The 21,011-nt window shown below is 39.2% G+C and overlaps 2 protein-coding genes across 10 annotated transcripts in view; one reads left to right on the top strand and one right to left on the bottom strand.

Annotated features, from left to right (window-relative positions):
- LOC121879669 (nucleolar protein dao-5-like) lies at positions 1 to 7,975 on the top strand. Of its 8 annotated transcripts, none has more exons than XM_042386373.1 (7): positions 1 to 116; positions 2,174 to 3,587; positions 3,862 to 4,973; positions 5,043 to 5,963; positions 6,078 to 6,219; positions 6,516 to 6,614; positions 6,852 to 7,975. In XM_042386373.1, the coding sequence occupies exons 2-7, from the start codon at positions 2,315 to 2,317 to the stop codon at positions 7,022 to 7,024; spliced, it is 3,720 nt and encodes a 1,239-aa protein (XP_042242307.1). In that variant the 5' UTR covers positions 1 to 116; positions 2,174 to 2,314; the 3' UTR covers positions 7,025 to 7,975. The 8 variants fall into 8 exon arrangements, with proteins under 8 accessions (XP_042242307.1, XP_042242309.1, XP_042242310.1 ...); XM_042386375.1 differs by having other exon boundaries at positions 3,862 to 4,674; positions 4,747 to 5,963; XM_042386376.1 differs by having other exon boundaries at positions 3,862 to 4,002; positions 4,675 to 5,963.
- LOC121879672 (protein germ cell-less-like) overlaps positions 7,966 to 21,011 on the bottom strand; it is a 25,503-nt gene continuing 12,457 nt past the window's right edge. The window contains exons 1-12 of one of the 2 annotated variants that reach the window (XM_042386382.1): positions 19,431 to 19,563; positions 17,019 to 17,164; positions 16,764 to 16,887; positions 16,460 to 16,556; positions 15,644 to 15,795; positions 14,982 to 15,077; positions 14,670 to 14,786; positions 14,485 to 14,575; positions 13,466 to 13,667; positions 12,714 to 12,932; positions 12,239 to 12,332; positions 7,966 to 11,711 (exon numbers count right to left, since the gene is read on the bottom strand). In XM_042386382.1, coding sequence (XP_042242316.1) covers positions 11,550 to 11,711; positions 12,239 to 12,332; positions 12,714 to 12,932; positions 13,466 to 13,667; positions 14,485 to 14,575; positions 14,670 to 14,786; positions 14,982 to 15,077; positions 15,644 to 15,795; positions 16,460 to 16,556; positions 16,764 to 16,887; positions 17,019 to 17,152 — 1,488 coding nt within the window. In that variant the 5' untranslated portion in view covers positions 17,153 to 17,164; positions 19,431 to 19,563 and the 3' untranslated portion in view covers positions 7,966 to 11,549. Of the gene's footprint in view, positions 11,712 to 12,238; positions 12,333 to 12,713; positions 12,933 to 13,465; positions 13,668 to 14,484; positions 14,576 to 14,669; positions 14,787 to 14,981; positions 15,078 to 15,643; positions 15,796 to 16,459; positions 16,557 to 16,763; positions 16,888 to 17,018; positions 17,165 to 19,430; positions 19,564 to 21,011 lie in introns of those variants that run through there. The other variant, XM_042386383.1, reaches the window with a different exon arrangement.

Raw genomic sequence — 21,011 nt, forward strand, 5'->3', positions numbered from 1 at the left:
TAAATAAGATGAATGTGTCAAAGGTTACTCCATCTTGGGAACTGTAGTGGTTATGGCGTCCCCTGTAAACTGGAATTCGCGGGAAAATCTCACCTAGGCACCAGTTCCCGACCAAGGTAACCCTCTCTACCACTTATATCAATGTGGTGTATTGATTTACTGGTGTGATGATAATTTGTGGTTGTTAAAAAGTGTAAGGAAAGGTAGTTAGAGTGGTATTTGTCTGATTAATAACCATTATAGAGGAGAGGGTCTTTGGCGCTTGGGAGACTCTGGTTTGCTCTACTTTCAATTTATCATTACAGTCATTAATTATCAGCTTAGTGTTCTCTTAGCCACTGTCTTGTCGGTCGATCACGTCTCTGGTACACACAGTTATCAAGTAATGGTCATTTACTGGCTTCAGAATGTGACCAAGACCTCACCCATAACTTAAGACCATAATGAGGAAACTGGACCATACTGGGCTCTTTGTTGGTAGATGAATCCAGTTGAGGGCCAATTGACACACATCACTCAAGTTAAGAAGAAAAGTGCTATTGTTACAGGTCAATCATTTTCCCTAAAACTAGCCAAGCCATCGAGGTCATTTATTTTAAGCCATCGAGGTCATTTATTTTAAGCCATAATGTCTTGATGCAAGTAATACCTTTGAGAAAGAATTACTGTACAGGTATACATGTAAATCCTGTAGTTACTTTCTGTGTATTTACCGGAGATGTGAATACAGTACAGTACAGTCAGTCCCTGCATTAAAAACGGGATCCCAATACTCTCGATTTAACGGAATCCGCTGTAACAAACTCGATTTAGCGGACGGTGTTATTTCTGTTATTTTTAGTTTGAGTTGGTGAAATAGTTCGCTATATCGAGATTAATAACGTTAATACGCTCACACCTACAGAGACGCCTCAGACACACAATATGTACGTAGAAACATTATTCATGGCTTACGTAGGTTCGGTGTTTGTTTTAAATTTGTTTCTATTATTTCCAAACTTTTTTTCCCCATTGATAGCTGCACTCTTCACTTTTTCCCCCACAGCACTTCCTTTCTGAGACTTCCGAGAGACTCTTGGCACTTCACGTGCAATTTGGTGAAGTAGTTCGCTAAATTGAGCGAAAATAACGAAAAGTTCGATTAATCGGAAAGGGTGTCTCGAATTAGTTAATTAAATCGAGAAAATATTGTAAATTCATCCCCCAAATGAGAAACAAATTCCATTTTTTACAGTACTTTATATTGTTTAACATCACTTTATTTACAGTATGTACATTATTGGTTGTATATGGTATATTATTGTACTTTACGGGCAGGGTTGTGCTCTAACCTAACCTAACCCAACCCTAACTTATGGAATTAATGCTTCTGACTTACAAACAGGGTCCAGGAAAAACCCATTCATAACTGAGGGACTGCCTGTACAGTACAGTACAGTTCCTCCCCGACTTACGACCACCTACACTTACGACCTGCCTCAGTTGTACCAAAATTTTGTCAAATTACGTGTTTTCGAGTCCCAACTTCAGTACAGACAAACTTTTCGTTTGTAATTCACTTTAAAATGGCTGGCCAACTTAAAGGTGAGAGTTTTGTGGTGCTGAGAAGAATAAGAGACACCCATAATAGATTTTTTTACGTATTATTTAAGCACTTACGACCATTTTGACTTACGACCTGGATTTGGGTCCCTAACCCTGTCGTAAGTCGGGGAGGAGCTGTACATGTAATCCTCTCCTGAGTACTGTAATACTGTATAGTGTAATTATTGGTTTTAGATTAGCCATCCCAGCTTCATGATAATTAAAGTTTTTAGTACCAGAGTTCAGTCAACTATTTACATGTTATGATCTTATGTGTTGTCTGGTGATTATAATTCAAAACAGACCAAAATAGTGATGGAATTTACCTATGAAAACTGTTCGGGAAAGAAGTGTAAAATGGTGAAATGCAAGAATTTGATTTGACTTTTTTTTTTAATTCATTTACAGAGACAAGTTAAATAAATGCAAGAAAACTATACAGTAATCCCTTAACGTTATCATTTGGTAGCATTTGTTATTTTTGCTTTATTTAGACACCAGTGTAGAAGTTGAATAAATTAAGGGTCGATAAAAATGTACCATTCGAACGTTATCATCGAGAATGTTATTTATTTTGCTTTATTTTCAGATACTTGTGAAGAAGGTAAATAAACCCAAGAGGACGACTATAATAGCTTTCGCTTCGGTGGAGAATGTGAACAAGATCAACACAGACTGGAAGAAGAATAATTACACTGAGATTAGTCAAGTTACTGAAGACTGTGTAGATATGAAAGCTAAATTATCGGCCAAGAAGGAGCAGGACTCTCCGGCGGTAAGCAGTGATGGGGAGATGACACTGCAGGAAGAGACCAAGGGTGGGAAAAGGGCGAGGAAGGGCCCGGGTAATGTACCTAAGAAGCGGGTCACTGCTAGCACAAAAGACATTGAAAATATCCTCAACAATGAACCAGACGAAGAAAATAGTGAAGAAGAGGAAGCCGGGGATGAAGCACTTATAGAGACTTCCGATTCCAAAAAGAAAAACGGTGATTGTGAAGACTTGGAAGAAAATAAGGAAGAAGAGCCCCAGGGGAAGAAAAAACGAGGTAAGCAGGAAGACGGTAGTGAGTCTGACCTCGCAACCCCAGTCAAGAAAGGAAGGATTAGAGTAACCACTGAGATGGCAACGCAGGAGCAAGACGAAGACAACGAACCGCCCACGAGAGGAAGACAACGTGGGAAAGGCAGCAAGAAGGCCATTAGTGTGGATGACTCTAAGGAGAAGAAGAGACCGAGAGATGCACACAGTCCCGACGAGTCCGACAGTAAGCCAGCAACGAAAAAGAAAACAATTCTCCGTGGAAATAAGAAGGACGACGACTCATTATCAGGAGAGGGCGACACTGAAGTCTTATCCGATGAGGAGGAAGATGATGAAGTAGTAGAGGTAATAGACATTGATAATGATGGTAATAATGATGATGAGCTGGACAAAGGGAAAGTAACGCCACAAGGAACCCCAAAGAAAGAAGAGGATGTAGACATAAAGGATAAGAACGATGAGGAAGAGGAAGAAAAATCACAAGAAAACCCAGAGACTGAAGAGATGAAGAACGATGGTGGTGAAGAGGAAGAAGAGAATAAAATATCACAAGAAAGTTCAAAGAAGGAAGAGGGAGATATTATAGTAAAAAGTGATGACGACAAAGAGGATGATAAAGAAGGGAGCGACTCGGACAGCTCGTTGAAAGCCAAACCTTCGCCGGCTGTAAAGAAACGTGGAAGGCCAAAGAACATAACAGAGGTGAAGAAAGAAGACTCTGATGATGAAGGGAATGACTCTGGCAGTTCTGGAAAAGACAAACCTGTGTCGAATATTAAAAAAAGGGGAAGACCGAAGAAAGTTGTCGAGGTTAACGAAGACAGTGATGATGAAGAGGACACAAAATCACGTAGTAGTCCAAGGAAGAAGAAAGGGGGAAAGAAAGATAGTGATGATGATGATGAAGAGGACACAAAATCACGTGGTAGTCCAAGGAAGAAGAAAGGGGGAAAGAAAGATAGTGATGATGATGATGATGAAGAGGACACAAAATCCGTAGTAGTCCAAGGAAGAAGAAAGGGGGAAAGAAAGATAGTGATGATGATGATGAAGAGGACACAAAATCACGTAGTAGTCCAAGGAAGAAGAAAGGGGAAAGAAAGATAGTGATGATGATGATGAAGAGGACACAAAATCACGTAGTAGTCCAAGGAAGAAGAAAGGGGGAAAGAAAGATAGTGATGATGATGATGAAGAGGACACAAAATCAAGAAGACAAGGGGGAAAGAAAGATAGTGATGATGATGATGAAGAGGACACAAAATCACGTAGTAGTACAAGGAAGAAGAAAGGGGGAAAGAAAGATAGTGATGATGATGAAGAGGACACAAAATCACGTAGTAGTACAAGGAAGAAGAAAGGGGGAAAGAAAGATAGTGATGATGATGAGGAGGAAGACAATGAACCGCTCACGAGAGGAAGACAACGTGGGAAAGGCAGCAAGAAGGCCATTAGTGTGGATGACTCTAAGGAGAAGAAGAGACCGAGAGATGCACACAGTCCCGACGAGTCCGACAGTAAGCCAGCAACGAAAAAGAAAACAATTCTCCGTGGAAGTAAGAAGGACGACGACTCATTATCAGGAGAGGGCGACACTGAAGTCTTATCCGATGAGGAGGAGGATGATGAAGCAGTAGAGGTAATAGACTTTGATAATGATGGTAATAATGATGATGAAGAAGGGAAAGTAAAGCCACAAGGAACCCCAAAGAAGGAAGAGGATGATAAAGAAGGGAGTGACTCGGACAGCTCGTTGAAAGCCAAACCTTCGCCGGCTGTAAAAACACGTGGAAGGCCAAAGAAGACAACAGAGGTGAAGAAAGGAGACAGTGATGAGGAAGAAGAAGAGGAAGGGAAAATAAAAAAAAGTGGAAGGCCAAAGAAGATAACAGATAACTCTGGCAGTTCTGGAGAAGACAAACCTGTGTCGAATATTAAAAAAAGGGGAAGACCGAAGAAAGTTGTAGAGGTTAAGGAAGACAGTGATGATGAAGAGGACACAAAATCACGTAGTAGTCCAAGGAAGAAGAAAGGGGGAAAGAAAGATAGTGATGATGATGATGAAGAGGACACAAAATCACGTAGTAGTCCAAGGAAGAAGAAAGGGGGAAAGAAAGATAGTGATGATGATGATGAAGAGGACACAAAATCACGTGGTAGTCCAAGGAAGAAGAAAGGGGGAAAGAAAGATAGTGATGATGATGATGAAGAGGACACAAAATCACGTAGTAGTCCAAGGAAGAAGAAAGGGGCCAAGGAAGACAATGATGATGAATCTGGGAACTCGAGTGACTCAGACGCTAAACCTCTAATGCCTAAAAAGTCACCAGGAAGTCCGAAGAAGGTGACTGACTCAAGTGACTCAGACGCTAAACCTCTAATGCCTAAAAAGTCACCAGGAAGACCGAAGAAGGTGAAGAAAGACAGCTCTGGTGACTCCAGTGACTCAGACGCTAAACCTCTAATGCCTAAAAAGTCACGAGGAAGACCGAAGAAGGTGAAGAAAGACAGCTCTGGTGACTCAAGTGACTCACACGCTAAACCTCTAATGCCTAAAAAGTCACGAGGAAGACCGAAGAAGGTGAAGAAAGACAGCTCTGGTGACTCAAGTGACTCACACGCTAAACCTCTAATGCCTAAAAAGTCACGAGGAAGACCAAAGAAGGTGAAGAAAGACAGCTCTGGTGACTTAAGTGACTCAGACGCTAAACCTCTAATGCCTAAAAAGTCACCAGGAAGACCGAAGAAGGTGAAGAAAGACAGCTCTGGTGACTTAAGTGACTCAGACGCTAAACCTCTACCTAAGAGGTCACCAGGAAGACCGAAGAAAAAGAAAGATGTTAAAGAAGACAGTGAAGAGGACACAAAATCACAAAGAAGTCAAAGGAAAAAGAAAGGAGCCAAGGAAGATAGTGATGAGGAGGAGGAGGAGGAGGAGGAGGAGGAGGAGGAGGAGGAAGATGAAGATGAAGATGAATCTGGCAACTCAAGTGATTCGAACGCTAAACCTCAGCCTAAAAAGTCACAAGGAAGACCGAAGAAAAAGGTGACCAAAGACAGTGACTCAGACAGTTCTGGCAACTCAAGTGACTCGGGTGCTAAACCTCTGCCTAAAAAGTCACGAGGAAGACCGAAGGAAGAGGTGACCAAAGACAGTGACTCAGACAGTTCTGGCAACTCAAGTGACTCGGGTGCTAAACCTCTGCCTAAAAAGTCACGAGGAAGACCGAAGGAAGAGGTGACCAAAGACAGTGACTCAGACAGTTCTGGCAACTCAAGTGACTCGGATGCTAAACCTCTGCCTAAAAAGTCAAAAGGAAGATCGAAGAAAAAGGTGAGATTTTCCTTACCAAGCACAGGGGTGGGTGGGGTGTGTCTTATGTTATTTTATATTTTGTCTTTCTGTTAACAAATTTTTTCAAATACAACTTATTCACTTTCTTTCAAGGATGAACTGGCAAGCTACAAGAAGTACATCAACCTGATAGGCGTCAGGATCAATAGCTACAATGCCTTACTGAGTGGCTGTAAGAGTGTTCGTAGTAAGAAGTTGAAATTACTCCAGTTTATGGAGGAACATGGCTTAAAAGGTGAGTGTACGAGGAGGTGGGTACAGTATGTGGTATAATAATTCTGTGTTGTAGTTTGAGTGTACATTGTGGGTGGGTGAGGGTGCCTCTGGTTTAGGTTAGGTAGCAATAAGGAGTTTTTTAAGAGGGGTGAGAGAGAGGAAAGGGGAACAGGGAGGATCAAGAAACAGGTGAAAACAACATAGAATACGATCTATTAAGTTGTAGAAAATGTGTCTATTTGTTTATATTTTTTAATACAACATCCTTGAATTTATTGTTTATATTTTAATACATCGCCATCCAAATTATTTCAGGTCGCCCAACTGTGGAGAAATGCAAGAGATTGAAGGCAAGAATTGACAGGAAGAAAGAATTGGATGAACTTGACATGGATAACATCATACAGACAACCAGTAAGTTTCACCTTCAAAACACTTGATTTGTGTGTGTGTTACCAATGAGTTACAGTATTGAATTATTGACTGATGCTTTGTATATATATATATATATATATATATATATATATATATATATATATATATATTTTCCTAATTCAGTAGGTGGGAAATATTTCATTGTTCATCGTCACCAGAAATTAAGTACCATTTATTTACACGTCATGACATAACTTTTGATTCTTTCCTTTTTAGCCCATGGGCGACGCTCTGCCTCTTCTCGCTTTCGCTTGTCTCCAGTAAAGACACAGAGATTCCAGTCCCCGATTAAGCCCTCAAAAGCAAAACCCATCTCGGAATCAGAGCTGGACTCAGATTCAGACTCCAATGAAAAATCTGATAACAGTTCCAAGTCCGATTCAGAGTGAACAGAATACAGTACCTTGGATGTTTGGCACCTGACAACTGTATTAACTAGGTGATTTAGTGCCACTGTGGACAGGTAAGAAGTGCCACTCCAGTGTGACTATGAAACTAAACTAATACTTACGTACTTTAATGTAAGGTCGGTGGTTTGTGACCTTCACAACAGAGTTCATGTGTGGAGTGCTAGCCACTGCTTGCTCTTCAAGACCTGTACAAAAATGATCAGGACATTTATTTTATTTACTTTATGAAAAAAAAATCACAAGTATTTTGTTACATATAGGTATCGTTGTTAGAGTAATTATCTTCACGTATTAACATACTGTACTTTATTTTGGTTTTACTAATTTTGATGTTTAAACATATTGGTTTATTTAGTTTTATGTCAAGTGTTCCCAGTTAATGTAAGGTCAGATACAATTATAGATGCAATACAAATTTCCTGTCATATACTGTAGTCACTCATTCATTCTTGCTACTGTGCAAGATGTGTTCTACAGTGATCTTCTCCCTCCAAGGTCCCAGAAACGGTGTACTGTACTGTTATCCCCCTTCATTTTACATCTGTCGCTCATCAGCTGCTTCATTCTCAAAATGACTTTATTCATAAAATGTATAACAGTGGCTTTTGAAACTCATCTGCTTCTAAATTGAGAAAATCACTGGCCATCTGCTAATGATGAAATCTGACAGCAACCAGCCTAGATCTGGCCGGCCACCGCAGGCCAGCCCAGACTTGGCCGGCCACCGTAAGCCATTGTAATCAACCCGGCCATCCCAAACCAGCCCAGACCTGGCCAAAGAAGTACAATTTATAACGATGTAATTGTTATGGACATGATAGAATTAATAAGGAAACACAACCTTTTTTTCACATCTTATCAATTCCCTTTTTATCAGAACCTATATATATATGTATTAAAAGGATATTGAGAATAAAGAGTAATATCAAATATATTTATTGATTACAAACCTCCTTAAGTGTAAAAAAAAAATCCTAACACACAGCTAGACGACGTACAACCCTGAAGTCACCGATTAAAGATTTGTAAAGAAAGGAAAGTGACAATTTAAAGTGGTAATGAAGAGAGAATTACTGCAATATGAAGTGATGTGAATATTATGATTGACTGAGAGAGTGGAGTGTGAGCCGAGTGTATATATACAGCTAATCCCCGACTTATGACGGGGTTAGGGACCCAAATCCAGGTCGTAAGTCGAAAATGCTTAAATAATACAAAAAAATCTAAAATGGGTGTCTCTTCTCAGCACCACAAAACTCTCACTTTTAAGCTTGCCAGCCATTTTAAAGTGAAATACAAACGAAAATTTTGTCAGTACACAGTGCAATCACTAACACTGGGACTAAAAAATACGTAATTTGACAAAATTTTGGTACGGACGTAGGTCGATTATGTCGTGGAGAAGTTGTGTGCATATATAAGTTAATGTGTGTGTGTGACAACAAGGTTAGGGTGTAAAATAAGTTCCAATAATCAGACTTGAGAATTCACAGGACACAAATGCAGTTAAAAATCACAAATCTGGGTTCTTAATCAACTTTAAAAAATTTTAGGAAAAGTTAAATGAAATTATTTACACAAGGACTTTTGGCAGCTGTGAGAGGCCGAGCGTGATTGTAAAAATACACCATGATGCTGACGAAGACTAACAGCATAGACGGGTATGAAAATAGATCTGGGTATTGAAGAAGATGTACAATAAAGCAATGCTGATATAAGGGACATCTTGAGTGTGTAAAGTAAAAAAAAAAAAAAAGCGACGGAAACTTAAGTAAAGACGAGGGAATGTAGATAATGAGAACTGATCAAAACAGCTCTACCCATATACACACTTTGTGATAAAAGGACCAATCAAAAATGTCAGCAATTCCATATTAAAAAAAAGAGTAAACTCACTTTAAAACACATAAGGTAATTCTTTCAATCCACTAAAACATCTACAGTTTCTATGGGTAGTTGTGGCCAACCTTTTGTAGCAACTGAGAAAAAACATAAGCTAAAAAAAAGTACGGTATCCATTTCCTGCTAGCAACATCCTCCGCCGATGCTCAAACCTTATTTTGAATTCCTTGCTAAAACATGAGAAAATAAATCCTGTCTAGATATAAAGCACATTTACAGTATATCCTGCTCATTGACTAGAGTGAAACCACAAATACAGGGTGTGATCCAATAGTTCCCATACTGGCTTTATAAAACCTTTCTCCTAGCAGATATCGAATTCAAATCATCAGCAGTTACTCACCTTGGGTATAAATTGTTTACTGGAATCTGTTTCACCAACCGGCCATACTGCAGCTTTGTGCGAGTGTGTGTACTGGCCCATCTGCTAATTTGAGTAAGTCGCCACCCAATCCTCAACATGGAGGGAAGTATCGAGCAATGCTGTGCCATCAGTTTTTGCTTCAGACTCAGAAGAATTGGCGCAGAAACCCATAAAATGATCAAGGAAGCCTACAAAGATGAAGCAATGTCCAGGGCTCAAGTTTTCAAGGGGCACAAGCACTTCAAAGAAGGGTTCACCTCCTTTGAAAATGAGCTTTGTTTTGGGCAGCCTTCCACTGAGAGAAGTGATGAAAATGTCCAGAAAATTACCAACTTGTCCATGAAGAGCGTAAGGGGACCACCCGTGAGATCGCCGAGCGGTTGGACCTTTCATATGGAAATGTTAACCAGATTTTGACTGACGACCGGCAATTGGCTCCTTCACCGGGACAATGCACCTGCGCACACTGTGAATGATTTTCTGGTGAAGCACGGCATCCCAGTAGTCCCCCACCCTCCATACTCTCCAGATCGGGCCCCCTGTGACTTCTGGCTGTTTCCCAAGTTCAAGTTGAACCTCAAGGACAAGAAGATCATGGACAGAATGGAGATCCAGGACACATCACAGAAGGTGTTCTCCAGCCTCACCAACAAGGACTTCCAGAAGTGGGAGGAGGGGATTCAGTGCTGCATCGAGGCCTCTGAAGAATATTTTAAGGGTGACTAAAGTTTCACTCTAATATCTTGAAAAATAAAGATTTTATGAAGCCAGTCTGGGAACTCTTGGATCACACCCAGTACAGTATAAATCCATCTGGCTGAGTTGCAATAAACCACAATGTTCCAAATTACTGTGCACAAAATCTACCTTATGTAGTATCAGTTTGGGATAATATTGTACTGAGGCAGAAAACCTTTGAGAAATTGGATCATGGACTTCAATATGTGAGACCCAAACGACGAACGCTCAGCCAGTACATTACCATCAAGGTCCCACGTCCCACCTCCTCTACAAAGTCCCATCTACAACACAAGCTGGGACATATACCTCTCTCCTCTCCCTCTTTTCCTCCACAGTCATCTACAACAAAGCTGGGATGACTACTCCTCCCTCCCTCTCTCTCCTCTACTCGTCCCACCTACAACACGAGCTGAGATGATTACACCTCTACAAAGTCCAAACCTACAATAAAAGCTGGGATGACTAACTCTCTCTCTCTCTCTCCTTTGAAGTCCCACCTCCAACCCATTCCTTCTCTCCTTCCTTCTTCTACGATCAATCAATACTCATCTTTACCCTCAAACATTTCCCTCCTTAATTTTCTGCCATTCTCTCCAAGTTGTGGTAACTGCTGCCACGGGTATTAATCGACCACTACCGTCACCCAACATCAGATAGCAGTGAATATTATGCAGTTCAGGGTCATGCCTTTAGTATTCCTGGGCTTAAGCACCTATTGGTACTGGAAGATGTTGACTACACAGACTCATATTCTGACAATGCTGGACTATTTTTATAAGTGACAATGATATGAGTGTGATAAAGAATAATATAATTTATATCTTATATATAAAAAAAAGAGATACATCGACTACGTATTCCTGTTATTACAAAAGTAAATCTTATATCTTCACTGACTTTTGTTTAAGCTTTACTTATTCCTATATTCAAATAAATACTTCACATTCCTTTGGTGTCAAGAGAACTCACCAGAAATTAAAGCCAAATTTTTGTCTCAAGAGTAAGAGAGTAAACTAAACTAAACTTATTAAACATAAGACGTATTTTAAGATAAAAAAATCATCTCTATTTCCTTTCTTGAAATGTTTATCTCCACTGATCCAGCCAACAGCAGAAAACGAGGAGAGTAAATGTATCAGAGAGAACTTTAATGAATTTTAGAAAAGCAAATTGGCACAAGAGTTGAAATAAAATCTGACCAAGAAATAAAAGGATCACCTGATGATTAGCACCTCTAGCATATTTCACCTGATGATTAAAAACCTTAATCATAAATGGGGGTTAAATTGGATTAGATTAGATTGGGTTAGGTTTAAGGTAGGATAGATTAGGTTTAGGTTTGGTTTGGTTAGGATAGCATTATGGCGGTATTTAATCACCAGGTAAAATAAACTGGGGTGCCTAAACTTCAGGTGATCTAAATAAGGTAAAGGCAGAGAGGTTAATACCTAAGTAGCACCAAATATTTAGGCTAAATGCTGCGTCAACCCTACAGTGTTATTCTCTGCCGGCGTGACTCTGTATCCCCGCTGGACTGGGCGGTGTGGGGGCGGACGTTGCTTCAGCCGGCACCACGAGCTTGTGGTTGGTGGTGATGAGGAAGTTGGCACTCAGCAGCAGGGGATATTTCACCTCTGGGTCGAGCAGCATCACACGAATCTGGCGACCAAGAGACTCATTAACCTGGGCTCATGGTAACCATTTTTTGACGACTATTCTAAAGGGAGATCTTATGAAGCTTAGATAACCTAGCTAATTACATCTGGTGATTAAACACTCTTATACTACCTGGGGGTTAGGTTAAAGAGGCCATATGAGGTTAGGTTAGCAATAGGGTGTTTAATCATGAGTGAAATAAGCTGGGTTTCCTATTCTTCATGAAATCTGGATTTACAAATAGTAAAAATATTCACCAATAAACTGAGAACATTTATAACTGAAAAGATAATGTAGTCAAAACTAAGACCATTTGTAAATTTAGTCTTTCAGGATCACTCAAAGTTGCCCCCCTCCCCCCCCTCAGCTTGACCAGCCTGAAGTTTAACCACACTTAAATTATCTGGAGGGGCTAATCTTCTGGTGGTCCACAAAGAATAGAATCATTAAAGGTCTTTGTCATCTCAGTCTCTATTACATCACTGAACATTATTAGAACTACTGTACTGTATCTTCATGACCTTATTTACCTCTTCGTTTTTCGCCAAGGACGCTGACTGTAGTCCCGTTGTTTTGGTGTAAACGATCTGTCTCTGCTTGTCGTCCAGGGAGGCCACCGTTATTCTGTAGTGAAAGACAAAGATGATCAACTGTGATTGATCTCATTTCTTATCATTATTGAATCTTTAAATTTAACTGAGCCATCAGGGGAAATTTAGATAGATAGATACTGATAATTATCCAGTGAAATTGACATATAAGTTTATGGTACACTGATTCAGCATGTATACTGACAATGCAGGTATACCGTACAGCATATACGGTATAGACACAATGCAGGTATGCAAACAATGTACCTAGACAGTGCAGGTATATAAAACAATGGTAAACAATAAGACAATTCAACCAAGACTAGGTTGGGGGAGGGTACATTAGGTCGGGTTTAAGTTAGGTTTCGTTTAGTTAGGGATTAATCTTCAGGTGATCCGACTTGATTTCCCTCACCTGTACATGATGTTGCGTGTGGCAGGTTGAGCGATGCTGGCGATGTTTTCCGATCTGTGATTACGCTTCAGCCTGAGTGACGCTCCGTCGTGGGTCATCACCAGGTCCAGGCCGAAGTTGTAGCCGGTCCACCTCCAGATATGCTGCCCGGAGTGAGACAGGACCCTTCCACATCGCGTACATGACTTGTCGAATTCTCCATCAGATATTTCGGCCGGTCTGTTGTGGATATATTAACCTTTGAACCTCTTTTATCATAGGAAATAAATGTCAATAAGCCACATACTGTACTATATGTCTCTCACACACAAACTGTCATTGGACTGGCAGACCCCAAGTGAATGAAAGCAAAGGTGGATGGCATAGAGGCCAATTAATTTTATGACTGTCCACCTGTGTGTGTTTAATAATAATAATAATAACTAACGGTTTATTGAAAGAGCATGGCAACCGGAAGGCTGAAAATATACAGTTACATAATTGGTGAATGGGTCTCTTGATTTACAAATAATATACAAGTAACATAAGTGATACAAATATGATATATAATAACTAGGTGGGGAGAAGCTCAAACTACAGGCCATTTCAACATAGTGACAGTGCAAAAAGAGAGTGTGTGTGTTTGTGTTTGTCAGTAGTATATTGAGGAATAATAGACAACATACACACACACAAATGCTCCCATATTCTAAAAACAAACACACACATGCTCCCACACCTGCACAAAACAAACACAGGACCAAGAGACTCACCCTCTGTCTTTGCTTTGATCTATCCGGAGCATATTATACCACTGGTGCATGCTGGCCGGTGTGAGCCAGGAGGGCGGCAAGATGCGGTCTGAATACAGCATTTCTACATCAAGGTGGTGGTAGATGAGGTATATGAGACGCAACGCAGAGAATACCAGGGAATATTCTCTCCCTTCCTCCTCCTCCAGGAACCACCCAGTTTCTGCAGATCAATACATATACATAGTGATATCTGATCCATTTTAATACATATCTTGAAAAATATTAGAGAATACATTGGTTTTATTATATTATGCTTGAGGAAAAATAATGTTCATGAAGTATGTGACCCATTTCAAACTTAAATCAAGATTACTGTTGAAAGAAGTACATTGTTTTTATCATTACTTGTTAAACTGAGGAATAAAATACCTTCAGGGTTGTTAGTCAAGTATAGTAAGACCAGAGAGTTCTGGCTGTAACACTATTAACAGAAGAAAGAATAAGTCTATACTAATGTGTGTGTAAGTCTGGGCTGGATAATTAGGTATAAACAAGTATCAAAAGATTCAGTCCTGTTGTGTGAATGAATAATTTTTACTTAATCCGGCCAAAAACTTACAGGAAATTCTCATTTTAGCAATGGCTACTCCTCGACTTATGACATACTCGACCTACGACCGCCTCAGTCGTACCAAAATTTTGTCAAATTACGTATTTTCGAGTCCCAACGTTAGTGATTGTGCTGTGTACTGAAAAAATCTTCGTTAGTAATTCACTTTAAAATGGGTAGCAAGCGTAAAAGTGAGAGTTTTGTGGTGCTGAGAAGAAAAAGACACACCCACTTTAGATTTTCTATGTATTATTTAAGCATTTTCGACTTACGACCTGGATTTGGGTCCCTAACCCCGTCGTAAGTCGAGGAGCAGCTGTATTGATAAAATAATGATGGCCACTGTCCCTACAGCTAACATCCACTGATAATGGCCACCGTCCCTACAGTGTTGATGAACAGCATTTAAAGGTTAACCAATTCTCACGTGTTCTGTTCCTGAAGTATTTGTGGGCTTCCAAAAACGCTGCTTCGTGTGACCCATCCCACGTTGGGTGCAGCCGGAGGAAGACCCACGCCTACGAGGAAAATCCATTAAGACAGACAAAAAGACATGATCCTATCAAGACAACACAACAGACAGTATCATGTTTATGTCTCACTTGGTCGTACCTTCAGCATGACGTAGACGCTGAACTCAGTCTGCATGACGTACAGGTGTGGCGAGGACAGCAACTCGTATAACAAGTCAGCGGGGATGTGACGCAGTGTGGATGGATGTTCTGTAACCTGTGACATCGCGTGAATAGGGTAAAAAAAAAAAATTGAGAGTTGGCGATGGTTTTGAACAGTTGAAAGCCATAGTTTTGAAAAGAATGTAATATATATGTGTATTGAGATCGTTAAGCTACATATGACTGGCAAACACAAGTAAGCATCAAGACAGTGAATATCGTCAACACAAGACACATCTTAACTCCCCACCTGTGTGAGAAGGTTGTGAAGTAGCCACTGTTTACATGCCTTGTCGACCTCTACCACCCCGTACCTTCTTGAGGCCTCGTGGTACTGCAACACCGTCTGGAAGGATAAACAAAACAACGTGATTTTTCTACTCTGGGGTCGTGAAGTGTTAGAAAGGTTCAAGAGTCATATAGTAAGAAGAATCCTATTAAAGGTTTTGAAATATGAACTGAAGATAAGCACAGTAACTCAAGTACACAACACACACAGTCATTTATGGTATGTGTACAGTACTTTAATTATATATGTATTTGTAGTTCTTTAGTGCACTATGTTGAGATATTTATATTCATGATCAATACAACACTACTACTACAACTATAACTACTACTACTACTACAACTACTACTAATACACTAATAATAATAATATGTATACTGTATATTCAGTTAAATTGTCCTACAAGTTTACAATTGGTTTGGCATGTATATAATAATCATGCTATCATACCTGTGGATTGATGAGCGTTGTTACCATACCTGTAGATTAATGAGCATTGTTACCATACCTGTAGACAAATGAGCATTGTTACCATACCTGTAGACAAATGAGCATTGTTACCATACCTGTAGACTAATGAGCGCCCTACAATACCTACAATTTGATGACGGTGGCTAACGTACGTGTAGATTGATGGTCTCCAGCATGATACAGGTGCACTGGTCGATGAGAGGATCCATCTGTAAGAGGAGAGCTGTGGCCAGGAGAGGGATCACCTGAGCCGCCTCCATTTCGATGTCATCTTTGTAGAACTGTCCCAATGCCAGGTGTAAGGCTGTAACAGAGACCAAGGTCAAGATGGGGCCCTCCCCCTAACTTAGACTAACATACATTAACTAGTCTAAAGTCAGATGTGAGGCCCCTAACGTAGATTAACTTACAATAACTAATCTAAAGTCAGATGTGAGGCCCCTAACATAGATTAACTTACAATAACTAATCCAAAGTCAGATGTGAGGCCCCTAACATAGATTAACTTACAATAACTAATCTAAAGTCAGATGTGAGGCCCCTAACATAGATTAACTTACAATAACTAATCCAAAGTCAGATGTGAGGCCCCTAACATAGATTAACTTACAATAACTAATCTAAAGTCAGATGTGAGGCCCCTAACATAGATTAACATAAACTAACTAATCCAAAGTTAGATGTGAGGCCTTTAAAGAAGCACACATATATATATATTCTTGAGTGGTAGTGAGGATCCCCCCCCCCTTCCCCAAAGAAAAAGTTTAAAATCAACCAATTTAAATTTGTGAAACTATTTTTGGGTCTACACAAACATATGACTGGTAATGATAACACCCTCTGGCTAAAACTGGTCGAGAGGTCAAAACAATAACACAAGCTCCCACAAATATTAATACTTTCTGATAACACTGGACAGAACCGTGTATCGGCTACCAAGTGGTGTAAACATAATCTCTTCGCCGTACCACTGATGTTGATGTTGTCGTCGAGAATCTCAATGGTAATCTGGGATTGGTTCGTCTCTGTCCAGTTGCCAGAAAACATGCTCCTGAAGTATGGGCTCTGTGGATGGGATAAAAATCAGAATGAATCGCTTGCTATAAGTCATATGCTATTTTTTTCTGTTGTGGGCATTTAGACTCATATACAGTGAACTATACCCATATACAGTGAACCATACCCATATACAGTGAACCATACCCATTTACAGTGAACTATACCCATATACAGTGAACTATACCCATACAGCACCCCATACCCTAAACTAACCTGACAGAGGTAAACTTTATGCAGGTGCCATTCATTACCCATAGCTACAACACTGACGTCGGACGCTCGCCCTTCCTCAAACAGCGTCTTGTATATGTACTTGGACGTGGAGTTTAATTTACGCCTACGGAACATAAACGTCACAGTGGAAGTAAACAGAGAGAGATGTGGTAAATTAATAATAAATAGTTAATATACCATGAAGTTATAGGGGATAAGGATTAGATAGTGAAGATAATTTACGATGGTATATACTTTTTGCGTGTGTGGAGAAGAGATTCCAAGTCCATTGTTTCCCCATCGTCATTCTGTACCTCCTCCACCTTTCGCTTGCTGCCTCCACTGCCTATGACGTGAGACCCCATCCAGGTGGTGATTATGTTTCCCATCACGACCTCAAACTGTGACACCAGGGAGAGGAAACAAGGTGAATATTTAGTATACAGTGAATCCTCTATGTACCAGCCTACTTGGAGAGGAAAGTCCATTATATTGAGGGTTCGTTAGATGTGAAACCTCCATCTAATGAACTAAATAGAGATGAAAGTCCATTATATCGAGGGCTCGTCAGATGTAAGACCTCCATATAACGGATTATATGAAGAGAGGAGTCCGTTATAGGGAGGTTTCACCGTACATCTGATGCCCTATTTCTTTATATATTATGATTTTTACTTCTATGTTTATCTGGATCATTGAAGATTAGTCCTTGAGATTTAAGAATTATAAACTGTACCTTCGAATACCAAGATAGGAAAATGCTTCATCAACTGTACTAATCTCAAGTACTTACCAGTCTGGATTACTGTATACAGGCATGAAAACCTTACCTCCGGAAAGATCTAATATCCCTAGATAATGTTGGGTGCTGGACAACTCGTACCCATCAGAACATGTCAAGTCGTACCCAATTACAAGATAAATCGTACCCAATTTACTGTTCTCTTTGACTACGTCGATTCAATTTGGTTGAAATCTACAGTGTGGAATATAAAGAACCAGTCTGGCTACAAATGTACAGTACGCACAAACAATGATTGCGAAGGGTGGCATCAACGTCTTAACTCTGAACAGGAGGAGTGGACGTGAAAATATTCAATTGTGTGTTCTGCTGCCACACTTATTTATAGAGGCCAAACTGGTTAATATTCAGTTACAATTACTCTCTATCCTCCACTCAACACAAATGAATTATGGAAAAAAATATGAAGAGAAATCTATAACCACAGCTCAGTTCATGTATTCCTGGAGTATCTTTGTAAATATGTTTTATTTTAGATATTATAATTTCATTGTACCAGGTTGATTTTAATATATGAAGAGCAATGTGTGTTTTAAAAGTGTTTATTTGACCTTAAGAAATTAAGAGTAAACACGTCTGCTCTCTCTCTCTCTCTCTCTAATTAGGAAGAACGTGAATATTGGGTGACACAATCAAGTGGTTACATTACTCATACTGGTCTTGTTTCCGTGTGGTCATGACTTTTTAAACAAATCTATCCAGAGTATCATTAACATATAATAACATAACTAATTGTATATGCGTTGGCCAATATTCTCACTCTTCGTTCTTTTATTTCCTTATTACTACTGTATTTCATTCTTGACGTCGACATGTCAGAAGAAGAAATTCCTGACAATGTCAACCACTCTGTAGAACAAGTTCGTTATACCGGAAGAAGTACCAGAGGAGCCCCGAATTATATACTGTACTGTATACTAACTGATTTGTTAGCAAAAAGCTGAGGCTGGAAAATCAATCTGTTTTTATGCATGTCTATATTTTGTTGACTTATGACTATTTTAAATGTTTACATCGCCCAGTTTATAAATTGAAACTGCCAAATGTATTAGCCTGAAATCAGTAAATTGCAATAAAGTTATTCTAAACCACATAGTGTGAAGTATTTAATTGTAGTGCAATGTTTGTGTGACGGAATACCATACTTATGTAATGAGATGCAACCATTTTAAAGCCTCCATTACAGTTCCCTATTTCACTGCATATTCCTACGAGATTTACATAATCTTTTTTTGTAATCACAGATGAAGCTAAAATTTTATATATATCCTCCAAATTTTCTTAAATTGAATTCTATTTTTATTTCATTCAGGGGGCCCCTTGTCTGAGGGGGCCTGGGGCCTCTCCTTAAACCAGCCCTGAATAGCTCGTAATAAGCTATAATAACGCTATGACAGCAGCTACCTATGCATGGTATATATACTAATAGTTATGGATTATCTTTTGAACTGGGTGCAAGTAATCTTGGGTACGACTTATCTCGCGAGTTGGGTACGAGTTAGCGTGGGTAAGAGTAAACATTATATTAGTATTATTTTATCTTGGGTACGAGATCACCATAACCAGATAAAGTGCAACACAAAGATGATTTCTCAACTATGTCATCTCGATTATCCAAATAGACTGAGAGCCTTACAACTAACAACCCTTCAGACATGACACAACAGGGTGAATATAATTTAAATATTCAAAATATTTAAAAATATGGAAAATATGAACCCAGGTCACCTTCCCTAACCATGACCACCTCTAGTTCAGTGGTGGTCATTAGGTATACTGTATAGGCTAAGAGTAACGATCTCTGGCCTGGACCCTCACACCTCCTCCTAGTTATTGTCTCTCTCCCATTACCTTCATTAACTTACTTAAGATGAAGACTGTGCTAAAAGACGAGGAAACTGTGAACGAGGGAGGTATTATGTGACCAGACGAGGCCAGACTACATCAACCATCACACTCTTGATCAAATCTTTTGTTTACTAACACACAAGACTGAACTGAGCTGATGGTTCTTGTTCCAAATGATATCAACCCACAATCACAAACATCTATTTATATTTTTATCACCGTATTAATTGATTTACTTATTTATATTTACACTAATGATGTATGGAATAGCTTATTTGTGTGAGTTATTATATTTCCAATTTGATGACCTTTGAGATACGACTGATCATGCGTTGGGCAGTTCCAGATGTCTTTTACCTATAGGAAACTTGTAACTTAATTTGTCTCCTGACTGGAGTTAAATGGACGATCTAGTTAACGTTGAGTCTCAGTATATCTACCTAATTCTATCCTTAGGTAAAATGCTAAACTGCATCACTGTAATTATAAATAAAATGCTAATTACTATAATTATATTGCATTAATTACTGTAATATAGATACAACTAATAAAAAACTGTATTTAATTGTAATTTATGGTGACAATAATACATCACTACTGTAATTATGAACTGAACTGTATTTACCGATTACTGTACTGTCGTATAATACACTAAACACTATATAAAATGTATTACTGTATTATACCCAACAATCCGAATACAGCCTACTGTATTTCTTGAGTAATTTCTGCATTTTTATAAAACTCCACTGTGCTAATGTATATGAATTCAGTTGTAATTAATAATCCGTACTGTATTAATCACTGTAGATGAAACTGTATTACCGTATCACGTTCCAAGACCAGAATACAACTGACTGTAATTCTCACCTCGCCCTGTGTACTCACTAAAACGACTGTATCAATGCAATTACAGTATTATTCAGCTGTATTTACTCACCCTACTGTATTAGCCCCCTGTAGAAACTGTATTACTGTATCACGTCCCAAGACCAGAATACAACTGACTGTAATTCTCACCTCGCCTGTACCCAAATACCCAGAGTGAAATAAAACACAATTACCATAAACAGATAAATTACAACAACTTCCCATATATAAAAAAATAAAAAATAAAATAATTATATTTTTTCCGTGAGGTTGTAATTTCTAGTTGTTGTATTTTTTGTAATATATGTAGTGGAATAAAAATGGAAAATGTTGTATTTGGTGTGTGGTGGTTAATGGCATGTACCGACTTTCTCAGCCGCCAGGGAAAATGGAAGCGCTTTTATTGTCTCCTATGTCTCTTTTTCACCCTTCATGTTTTCTTCAGTGTTTGTTTGTTGTATGTTTGTGTATGTGTGTTTGGAGAGGATTTCACGAGAGGAAAAAACACTACAGGTATTTAAAACTACTTCACTCCTACGGGCGAATTATTACTACTACACGTACTATTACTTCTACTATTATGACTACAACAATTGCTACTACTACTATTAATACTACAACACCTACTATCACTTATACTATTACTACTACTTCTACTAGATGACTACGAGTATTATTAGTGCCACTGTTACAAACAATAATAACAACAACAACAACAACAACAACAA

This window comes from Homarus americanus, unplaced genomic scaffold (assembly GCF_018991925.1).
Source record: "Homarus americanus isolate GMGI-L3 unplaced genomic scaffold, GMGI_Hamer_2.0 scaffold42643, whole genome shotgun sequence".
In the NCBI taxonomy this organism is placed as follows: Eukaryota; Metazoa; Arthropoda; class Malacostraca; order Decapoda; family Nephropidae; genus Homarus; species Homarus americanus.

What these genes read in the sequence shown, in the direction of transcription:
- LOC121879669 (XM_042386371.1), top strand. Translation starts at nt 2,315, where the DNA reads ATGAAAGCTAAATTATCGGCCAAGAAGGAGCAGGACTCTCCGGCGGTA. An exon ending in AAGGAAGATCGAAGAAAAAG is followed by an intron (nt 5,964 to 6,077) that starts GTGAGATTTTCC and finishes CTTTCTTTCAAG; the next exon opens with GATGAACTGGCAAGCTACAA. An exon ending in TAACATCATACAGACAACCA is followed by an intron (nt 6,615 to 6,851) that starts GTAAGTTTCACC and finishes TTTCCTTTTTAG; the next exon opens with CCCATGGGCGACGCTCTGCC.